Raw genomic sequence first — 11,552 nt, forward strand, 5'->3', positions numbered from 1 at the left:
TTCTAATCCCAGCAAGAGTTCCCACCCACATTCCTGCACCATGAACCACAGAAAATTTCAGCCTCTTGCTGCTCTCTCTTTCCTGGGCTAACCTGCCTATGATATAGGGATATTTTAGGAAAGCCAGCAATTCTATTCAACAATCGTTTCCTCTATACCCTTCCCATCTTGAAGCTCATCACCATGGCAATGTGGACCACATCACCTTGTACTCAGATAGTGATGCTGATTAGCTATCCTTGAGAACCAAGCTCTCTTTTAACTTGGAAGTAAATGAACAATTTAAAGCAAAACAGTTCACAATCCCCACAAAAAGTAATCTTATAAATCTCATAACAATATATGTAAGAACCTCTGAGCAATAATGTTGGCTGGAATTTTCCAGCCTTTGCGATTCACTTATCCTGCCAACAGAGCAAACATGCCTTTATGTTTCCCATTGGCGTGGAGCAGCTTCCATGGGAAATCCCATTGACACAGGACAGGAAGATATAATTCTGCCATTGAGAAACACATGGCTGGTTAATCACAAGACAATGGCCTAGATTTGGGTCCAGGTAGCGATGAATAGTAGGGCCTATAATTTGACAATTTAGATTGATTGCCCATACATTTTACTGATCTTCGCATATTCTCTTCAGCTGAAATTAGCAGGCAAAATTCTTGCAGCAGCCTACAAACCAGCTCAGTTTGGATTTCTCAGTACAGTCAATGGCGGATTCCACCTTTTAAATTCTGACTGTAAAGTCTTGACCAGTGACGATAATAAGAAGTAATAAGTAAGATAATGGGCGCGATTCTCTCACCCCGAGGCCGTGCCAGAGAAACGCGCCACACCGCCCCAACCGGCGCCATTGGTGCCGGTTCGGTGACGGTCGGGGGCCACTCTATGGGGCCTCCCCGGCGATTCTCGGCCGGGGTGGGCCGAGCGGCCACACCAAAATGCTGAGTCCTGCTAGCGCCGTTCACACCTGCACTTACCGGCGGGACCTCAGCATGGATGCATCCGGGGGCGGCCTGGTGCGGGGGGGAACCCCGGGGGGCGGGTCTCTGCTGTGGCCTCGCCCGCGATCGGGGCCTACTGATCGGCGGGTTGGCCTCTCAGGCTGCAGGCCTCTTTTGTTCCGCGCCGGCCCCTGTGTCCCTACACCGTGTTGCGTCGGGGCCAGCACGGAGAAGGGAGCCACTGTGCATGCACGGCAATCGCGCCGGTCCCACTGCGCATGCGCACGTTGGCGCTGGTGCCACTGTGCATGCACAGACCCGCGGCGCCCATCTGACGCCGGGGATCAGCAGCTGGAGCGGCGTGGGTCGCTCCAGGGCCGTGCTGGCCCCTGCAGAGGTCATAATTTCTGCTCCTGAGGGCATGTTGACACCGTCGAGAAACATGACGGCGTTTACGACGGAGTCAACACTTAGCCTCAGGATCACAGAATCCCACCCAGTAAGTAAGTAAGGTCAATGTAAGATTTCACTGTATATGAGGGAGTATATTTTGAGGAAAAATAGAGTATGCACTTATTGGAAAGATACCGGATAGATTTTCAAACTGCTGCCAAAACCTAAAACTAGCATTACTGATTCGCAGCCCATGATAGAATTTGGCCTATTTTCTTTTCCATTGATTCAATAGCAGGTGGAATTTTCCCTTCCGCCAGCCGCGTGCTTCTTGGCGGCACGCAGTTTGCTGATGGCGAGACTCTCTATTTCCACCGTTTGTCAATGGGATTAACCATTGACACCAGCCCAAGCTGCCGGGAAACGCGCGAGAGGGTGTATGCTGCCGGCGATAACAAAGAATCCCAGCGGCCAGAGAATTCCGGCCAATACATTCGCCATGTCTGGTTTTGTTTCAAATTGATTTTACTGGATGTGTGTCTCAGTTGTGTCCAGTCAATAGAGTGAGGTGTCATTTTACGCTTAAGATTCTTGCACATCCTGCACAAAGAAAAACCTGTGAATGTAATTTTAATGTTGAAAGTAAAAGCTCGCCATGCCAAAATGTCAGGTGCTGAGATCAAACAGTGAATAGGTTACTCCCTGTACCAATAACAGTTTGCAGTTCACGAATTTGGACTTAGAAAACAGATACAAATACAACTTACATCACATCCTGAACTGAAATTGTCCCGTTCACCACCAGAATTTTGAGTTCTTCTACCTTGATGTAAATGTGCTCCAGATTACCATTTGACCCTCGGCGGATTTGGATACTGAAATCCTCCGCACCACTTGCACAATGGCGACTCAGAATGTAGTTGCAGGTTGATGTAAAATGGTAAAACTTGTCATCAAATGTCCTGAATGCTCCATTTCCCCAAGTACTACAGAACTCTGAAACACAATTATAATACCATTTTATTTTATCATAATAGATTAATACTGCAGTTGTGTAAATGAGGGGAAGGGGATGGTGCTATTTTTAGCTTAATATAATCACATTTAATTCAATCTACCTGGGAATCCTAGGTGTGTGGGCAATTATAACCCCTCAGGTAATTAACTTATTGTATTACTAGAGACTCTAACTTGCAAGGGCATCAGCCCAAAGTGAGTGAAATTCTTCTTTACATATGTATATAGGGTCCATTGATGTTGTTGGAGTCCAACTCAGGCCAGAACAAAGCACCTACTATGTCTTTCCCGCCCAGTTTAATCGTGCCAAAAGAAGACCAAGCCCCAGAAAAGACTGATAAATCCTTTGCTTCCTTTTCCAGGAGTGCTCCTCTAGGCTTCTCAAGGAGGCTTCTCAGAGCCTTCCCTGCCACATACACAACTATCCCCACCACATAACATCTCATGATGTCCAAAACACAAAATCCTCGTGAGATATTCCCAGCACCTGATACTGACGTCTACCGAGTGGTTCTGCGCGGGGCATTGGAGCAGGAGGTTTTCCACCCCTTTTCAGATAGAATAAGTGAGACGAAAGCTGGTGCAATTTAATTGAGGCCTGAGGCCATCAAATGAGCCTGGGCCTCATTTCTGCAGGAGATGGTGATGTTGCAGCTCAATCCCGTCTAACTCATACACATAAGGAGTTAAAATCTGGAATAATATCTCAATCAAGGACACGTGGAACTTACTGTCGTCTTCTAATGCTGTTATTGTGTCTTGCAGAGATCTGGGCACAAACCGATGAAACGTCTCCGTCATATCTGGGTTAGAATGAAACATTTATACCAAAGTCAGTTCCTTCAGAACCAATTTGCTTTTACTCTCTAGATCAATTAACTGCTGTAAAACATAAGTCCTAGTGGTTACAATTATTATTTTGGTAAGAAATTGAAGAAGAAACTAAGAAACAATGTGCAGGGGTAAAGGCAGGGGAATGGCAGTCAGCCATGAAGCTCGTTTGGTGGGTCGGTGCAGACTTGATGGGTTAAATAGCCTCTTACTGCGCTTAACAGATCTGCGATTCTGTGAGACTATGGGCTGGATTTTCACTCTTGAGGCTAGTGGTGGGAGTTGGAAATTCCCACAATTTGCCTCAAAAGACATTTTCTAAATTCATTCATGGGATGTGGTCATCGCTGGCAGCATTTATTGGCCCTGACCCAATGACTTGCTAGGCCATTTCAGAGGGTGTATTTTTAAAGAGAGAACGCTTGAGGAGTATAGGGTGAGATGGGGAATTCCCAACTTCTATTACCTGCCTCAAGGCCGAAAATCCAGCCCACGACTCAGGTAACGATGGCAGATTCCCTTCCCAAAAGGAAATTGGTGAACCAGATGGGCTTTATTTATTTTTATTTTTTTTAAATTTAGTGTACCCAATTCATTTTTTTCCAATTAAGAGGCAATTTAGCATGTTCAATCCACCTACCTTGCACATCTTTGGGTTGTGGGGGCGAAACCCACGCAAACACGGGGAGAATGTGCAAATCCCACACGGACAGTGACCCAGAGCTGGGATCGAACTTGGGACCTCAGCGCCGTGAGGCAACAGGGCTAACCCACTGCGCCACCGTGCTGCCTTAGATGGGCTTTTATGACAAACGACAATAATTTCATGATCATCATTAATTAGGCTTTTAATTTCAGATTTTTATTGAATTCAAATTTCACCATCTGCAGTGGTGGGATTGGAACCCGGATCCCCAGAGTACTATCCTTGTCCTTTGGATTATCCATCCAGTGACAATACCACTACTCCACCCCTTTCTGTAAGTGCTTGCAAAGATGGGAGTTAATGATTCTCAACAGCTTTATTGAATTTATTGTGATATATCAAGTACTGGATGCAATTTTCACCATTTCTTTAGACATACCAGACATTCCATTAAAATTATACTGAATTGGTGGCATGGGGCCGCAGTAGTTAGCACTGCTGCATCACAGAGTCGAGGACCCAGGTTCAATCACGGCCCCGGGTTACTGTCCGTGTGGAGTTTGCACATTCTCCCCGTGTCTGCCTGGATCTCAGCCCCACAACCCAAAGATGTGCAGGGTAGGTGGATTGGCCACGCTAAATTGCCCCTTAATTGGATTTTGTTTCCAAGTTTGTACTGAATAATATTGAAGAATGTTTAATGTATCTCTTCACTGCGGAATAATTTCCAGGAACCCCTCATGGTGCTCTATTCATCCTGTTTGATCTATTTTGATCTCCTTGTTCATTAAAAGTCACTGGCTGGGAATCTCCGTTTGAGAGACCAATGTTCCCGCCGGGATTGAATAGCGTGCGATGTGCATTTCCATTGATTGCGGCAGCTGGTGATCTGGAGGGGTGGGGGTCCCTGGCGAGGCCTCTGCCCTGAGAGGGGCAGAGAACCAGGGAGGGCTTCAAAGGCCATGGTGCAGGTGTCCTGTGGTTGCGTGAGCTCTGCTGATCCCCTGCTTCCTCTGCAATGGGGCAGTGCTTCTGAGGACTGCCAAAACTGCCGTCCACTGATAGAGCTTGGCTACGCCCATTCCCTTGATGATGCAGCTGGGCAATGAGGGTTTCCAGATGACGAGAGGCTCTCTGAGCATTCACAGGACACAGTGAGCACTCAGCAGTGGGAGCAGCCATGAGCCAGGGGGGTGAATTTAAAACATATATTGCAGCAATGGCCATTTGAGCCAGGTCTCCCCAATCCCAAGGGACATACCCCGAGTCTACAGACTTGGCACCAAATCAATCACCACTACTGCTCCCTGCCCGGGCAGCCACCCCCCAGAAAGCCCAATCTTTATTGAGACTTTTTCAGAGTTTGTTAGCCTCCTGCACCCCCTCAGCAGCCTTGGTGCCCAGTCCCTGCTTGTAAATACTTGCACTAATACGTGCTCACCAGGGGCGAAATTCTCCCCCAACGGCGGGATGCCCGCCGACTGGCGCCAAAGCCGGCGCAAATCAGACGGGCATCGTGCCGGCAAAAAGGTGCGGAAGTCTCCGCATCTTTGGCGGCCTAGCCCCAACATTGAGGGGCTAGGCCGACGCCGGAGGGATTTCCGCCCCGCCAGCTGGCGGAAATGGCGTTTGTTGCCCCGCCAGCTGGCGCGGAAATGCGGCGCATGCGCGGGAGCGTCAGCGGCCGCTGTCAGTTTCCCAGCGCATGCGCAGGAGCGTCAGCGGCCGCTGTCAGTTTCCCGCGCATGCGCAGTGGGGAGAGTCACTTCCGCCTCCGCCATGGTGGAGGCCGTGGCGGAGGCGGAAGGGAAAGAGTGCCCCCACGGCACAGGCCCGCCCGCGGATCGGTGGGCCCCGATCGTGGGCCAGGCCTCCGTGGGGGCACCCCCCGGGGTCAGATCGCCCCGCACCCCCCCCAGGACCCCGGAGCCCGCCCACGCCGCCTGGTCCCGCCGGTAAATACCAGGTTTGATTTATGCCGGCGGGACAGGCAATTCCTGGGCGGGACTTCGGCCCATCCGGGCCGGAGAATCCAGCGGGGGGTCCCGCCAACCGGCGCGGCCGGATTCCCGCCCCCGCCCAATCTCCGGGAGCGGAGACTTCGGCGGGGGCGGGGGCGGGATTCACGGCGGCCAACGGCCATTCTCCGACCCGGCGGGGGGTCGGAGAATGACGCCCATGATCTCCGCCTAAGAGGACGGAATATCGCGGAGTAGTGGAGCATGAAGTATCCAAGCCGCAATGATATTATGTAAATGACGGTTTTGCATGGACCCGCCAGCCCAAGCTTCGGTATCGCCGTTAGTGAGGGACCGGGGCATGGCGTTGGAATCGGCACCGGGTGCAAAACAGATATTTCCCATTTCGTGATTCTCCACCTGATCACGATTCTCGCTTCCGATGTCGCAAAGCAGAGAAACCAGTCCTATATATTCAACGTTAACCTACCATTTCTGTGATGTGGTTCTGCAAACCGGGTGGCCGAGACATCCCCTGGAAATTAATGAACAGTGTTACTTAATGTATCAATAGCACAAATGCTTAATAAGGTGATCATGTCATTAATAAAATGCTTCCGAAGTTTTAATTATGTTGTGCACCATTATTTCAATGCCAGCTATTGGGCGTGATTCTCTGTTCTTCCCACAGCGTATTTTTTGGTAGCGGTCTGTCATTGGCCAGCAGCGGGGTCTTCAGGTCCCGCTACTGTCAATGGGATTTCCCATTGAATCCATCCCACACCGCTGGGAAACCTGTGGAGGGGGTGCGCTGTCAGCAGGACCAGAAAATCCCCCTGGCACAAACAGATGGAAGATCCCATTGGCGTGAACATTCGTGTCAACTTTCGTAATGTTAAAGCAGTTTGCTGGAAAATAATTAATCAATAGGTTTCTGAAAGCATGGAGAAAACTATTGCGTTATCACCCTGGTATTGTGTCACAGAGCAGAAGGAAATGCTGTCAGAGGCGTCAACTGGATCTGCACAGCAGAAAGGACAACTTAAAGGTTGAGTCACTCACTTGAGCCCAGTTTAATTTGGAAACAGTGCTGATAGAGACCTGACCAGGTACAAATTTGCTTAGAGAGTGGAAGAAGTATGAACAGATTGCTTTGTCGTGTAACTATGTTCTTGGCTGTCATTTTGCTATTCAAGCAAAATGAAAATTAAGATGTTGCAATGCAGTGAGAAAAACATTTGTAAATTCCATCAGACTCATTACCAAAAATATTCAGTTTCTAGATGTAATTAACACCAGAAAATAGACCACAAATGCTTTGTACAATAATACACCTGTTCCAAAATGTTTGCCCAAATTTTCCTCCATGGGAAATTAATTCCTGTACACTTATCTTGACAAAATTTTGTTGTGTATAATACTAGTTTTATTCTATCCATGTAGACCTATACCATAACAATGATAAAATACTTTACAATTTTTGAACTTTGCTTACCTTTACAGAGGGTCAGAATCCAGAGAACGGCTAATACAAGCTTCCCCATTGTATTAGTTTGGGATTGGAAGAGACACTGTCATCCCAATGAATTATTCTCTCCAGTAAAGAGTTTATTCCTTCCATCCTTTTATATAGTTTTTCTCTTCACATTCATTTGCATACAATAAGAAAGTTGAAAGCAGCTGTTTGCTAAACGTTTTGAGGCTTTGTACATTGATGAGGTGTTTAACCCTTTTGGTACTGAAGCATCTTAAATCTGCACACTTCAATGTTGGGTGGAGTTTTCTCTACTGTTAACGATTCATTTTGCCTGAACATCCCATTTGTCACTATATCTCATTTTCTTTGCATGATGTTTAGCATATTTTAATGTGACAGATTTCTGTTGCAACAGATATATGGTGCTGACTCTGGATTTAGCTCGGAATTCAGTATCCGAACATGTTGGCCAGAATTCTCCGGCTATTCGCTGGCGGTAAGATTCTCTGTTCCCACTGTCAGTGCATCTCCAAACCTGTGGGTTTTCTAGTGGCGTGGGTGGCTTCAATGACCATTGACAGTGATGGGAGCACAGAATGCTGCTGCCAGTGAGCGACCCACAGCCTCTTACCACTGGGAAACATGCGGCTGAAAGGCCGGAGAAATCCCGCCCGCTTACTCAAACGTAGGCCGCGATTCTCCGTTCTGGAGTCTAGTGCTCCCGCCAGCGGAGAATCGGGACTGTTTCCCACTGATGCTAGGAGTGCCCCTGACATGCTATTCCATGGCACATCGGGATCAGCGCTGTAACTGAGAGGGGTGGGTTCCGCACCTCTGAGATCAGTAGACCCTTTAAAAGTGTTCACTCCATTAGCTGCTGCAGCCCTCCCAACCCTGGATCGCCGACAGGGCACCACCCCACCTTAACCGTTATCAAGGACCCACTTCAGCACCCTCATTCAGCCCCCTTACCTCCCCAGAATCCTGTTTAAACCCCCTCATTCCCCCAACTCAACCCTCCAGGCCCACCATTCAGCCCCTCTTCATTCCTCCCATTCAGGCCCCTCTCCTTGGCTGTGCCAACCAGGCCCCTTGCAGCACAAGGGGTGGCAAGGTTGTAAGTACCTTCCCAACAATAGCTGTCAGGGTGCTGAGGGGGATTCTTCCTGGGAGTTGGGGGTCAGGGGCTTGTGCCGGGCTGCAGGCACTCAGGTCGGGGATCTTTCCTTGCCTTTGGCTCTTCTCCCCAACTGCAATCATTAAAAACATTAAACAGTCACTCTGTTATAAACGTTAATGGTTTCCCATAATAAAGGGTAAATGTTCACCTCTGCACTCCTGAACTCTTTAAACAGTAGGCTGAATTCTCCGTTCTGAAGACTAAGTGGTCCTGCCAGTGGAATCTCGTGACTGGTCTCCGCTGGTGTTGGGAGTGGCAGCCAGGTCTGATTCACTCTCCGTTTCCATGCAAATGAATTCATGGAAGAGAACTCATGTTGGAATCCTGGTATGGGGCTGTCATTTACCAAGGTCCAACGGTGGGATGGTGCTGCCGGCACAGGGCACGGGGCATGTGGCCCCCTGCTGCCACCGGCTGGCGGGGGGGCCGGAGCATTGGAATGTAATTGCCACCCAAACTCGATTCCGTTTTTCAGCCAATGCTCCATTCGCAACTGGATCAGGAAGCCCACTACCAATGATGGCCAATGAAGAATTTGCCCTAATAAGTAAGACATGGGGCTGGATTCTCCGATCCTGCAGCTATGTCCGCCGGTTCTGTCCGGTCTTATGACTAGAATGTTGGCGCTGCCCCCGCACCGATCCTGTCCAAAGGGGGCTAGTAGCCGCACAGCGTAAAACCCCTGGCTTTACCTGCGGATACAGCCAGAGAATGGCCGGGTCCGTGGCCGCACATAAGCACAGCAGTGGCCTGCAGCGGCCACGTCATGCAACATGGCGCCAGCCGTGCGTGGATCCAGCCTGCCAAAAGCTGCCCCCCTATAACCCCGCTCGCCTCCCCCAGACCACCTCCTACCAGTCCGCCCAGCTCCCGCCAAAACTCCCTGCCAGCGGAATGGCTTCCCCCTCCCCCGCGACTATGGCAGTGCTGGATACAGTACGCAGCTGCTACGCGAGGCCCCCGAATGTTGTGAGGACATCGGCCCCGCGCCATCGGGGATTCAGCCCATCGGGGGCGGAGCATCGGCGGAGGGCCTCAGGTGACATCCTGAGAACGTCCCGATGGCGTGCAGTGTACTCCTTGAGCACGTCATCTTTGAGGAGGCAGAGCATTGGAAAAGCGGCGCCACCTCCGTTTCCAGTGTAAAAACGCATTCTCGAGCCAATCGCCGAACGCGATTCCGGTCTCATCAATCGGAGAATCCAGCCCATAAAGTTTATCTCATGAAAAAAGGAAAGTGACCCCTTCTGTACCTCTAAACCCTTTACAAAGTCTGTCAGTATGTCAAGTTTAAAGGTTTGTGAGATGAAGATGAAAGTTATGCCTTTAAACTGGTGAAAAATGTTGACGTCAATTTCATTGCATTTTGAAGAATTGAAAGCAGGATGTGTGGCTAGGAGGCTGAATGCTTTGAACTGGATTGTCTATATTGAAATTCACAATCCGTTGACTGCAAAACACATCATGACAGCTTGCTGGATCTTCAAAGCGTAGAATCAGATTGTTTATTTTTATAAAAGCAAATTACTGCGGAGGCTGGAATCTGAAACCAAAGAGTGTTTATGAACATTGGATTTGACAGAGACAGAGATCTAGAATGAGAGACTCTTCTGCCATGAAATGATTAATATGTCCGAAATTAGTAGAAAAAACATTTTTTTTTAGAAAATCAATACAATATAGAAGCTAACCTTAAGAGAATCTTAAGATGATGGATGGCATGGTGGCACAGGGGTTAGCACTGCTCGAGTCTATGATGATCAGGCCAGAGAAAATAAAGCTAAAGGGGCAGGATTCTCCGTTAGCTGGTGCCGAAAATGGTAAACGCGATTGGTCGGAGAATCGACTCCGACGCCAAAATTGTGACAGGAGCCGATTTGATGCCAAATCGCAATTCTCCGTCACCTCGTTAGCAGCATCAATGTGTTCCGTAATGCACATACAGTAAATACCGTTTGCTGGCCATTAGCGAGCCTGATCCCATATTCCCGGGGCCTCCACGATTCTATGCCTCCGATGGGCTGAGTTCCCGACGGGTGGTTCACTTGTGCTTTTAAAAATCGTGAAACCGGCATGGCAGCTGCTGAGGGAGAGAGAGGGGGTATGGAAAGCGTCCAACATTGCCATAGTTTGCTGACGGTTGTGCCACTGGTCGTGGGGGTTCTGCCAGGGCTGGGGTCAGTAGTGGGGGGTGGCCAGAGGGTGGGCTGTGGTGTCGAGGTGGACAGGCATGGAACACCATTGCCGCAGCCAGCAAGGCAGCCATGCAGCTGCGTGCATTGCTAACAGTCCACTTTGAACTTCGGGCTATGGGTCATATAGTTGTCCCCCCAGGGCACTCCCCTAGGTACACTCTGGCCCCAGCCAATCCATCAGCTGTATGAGCATGCTCCAGCACAATCAGAGCCCTCTTGTTGGCTGGGATAAGTGAATGTGAGGAGTGTAATGTATATGTGTGGCTGCAGCTTGCCAGCCCCCCGAGTGTCAATCACGGACCCAGCGAATCCCGCACCGTTTTTCATTGGAATCGATTGTATTCCATGTGGCACCAGTGCTAGCCCCTTAATGGAAGCGGAATCGATCCAGGTTTGGCACCAGTTTTTCAGTCGTGAAAGTCCACAAATTTTGCATTGGCGTCAACACTTGTGGCTGGATTCTCCGATTTGAGTCTATGTCCGGAGGAAGTGTTTTACGATGAAAAAGTCGGCGCTACCCCCGCACTGATGCTCCGCCTGGTGGGGGGCTAGCAGCCACGCCATGTAAAACCCCCGCCGTTCCTTACAGAAATGGCCGGACAATTGCCGGGTCTGTGGCCGCACATGAGCATGGCGACGACCTGCAGCGGTCGCTCCGTTCAACATGGTGTCGGCCGCGCGCGGACCCAGCCTGCCATATAATGCCCCCAGTCACCCCCCTGGCCATCCCCACCAGTCCCTTCAGCCCCCGCCAAAGTCCCGCCCCCCCCCACCCGCCCACGGATCAGCACACCCCCTGAGTATGGCAGTGCTGGACTTAGTCTGCAGCCGCCATGCCGGGTTCACGAAAATAAATAGCACACACGACCGACGCCGTCAGGAACTCTGCCCATCGGGGGCAGAGCACGGA

The 11,552-nt window shown here is 49.9% G+C and overlaps 1 protein-coding gene across 1 annotated transcript in view; it reads right to left on the bottom strand.

Moving 5' to 3' along the window:
• Positions 1-7,346, bottom strand: part of LOC140387619 (uncharacterized) — a 130,527-nt gene extending 123,181 nt beyond the window's left edge. The window contains exons 1-4 of the mRNA XM_072470812.1: positions 7,286-7,346; positions 6,281-6,325; positions 3,087-3,158; positions 2,106-2,334 (exon numbers count right to left, since the gene is read on the bottom strand). Of these exons, the coding sequence (XP_072326913.1) occupies positions 2,106-2,334; positions 3,087-3,158; positions 6,281-6,325; positions 7,286-7,334 (395 nt within the window). The 5' untranslated portion in view covers positions 7,335-7,346. The remainder of the gene's footprint in view (positions 1-2,105; positions 2,335-3,086; positions 3,159-6,280; positions 6,326-7,285) is intronic.
• Positions 7,347-11,552: the final 4,206 nt, after the last annotated feature.

The sequence above is a fragment of the Scyliorhinus torazame genome, chromosome 13 (genome assembly GCF_047496885.1).
Source record: "Scyliorhinus torazame isolate Kashiwa2021f chromosome 13, sScyTor2.1, whole genome shotgun sequence".
NCBI classification, from domain to species: Eukaryota; Metazoa; Chordata; class Chondrichthyes; order Carcharhiniformes; family Scyliorhinidae; genus Scyliorhinus; species Scyliorhinus torazame.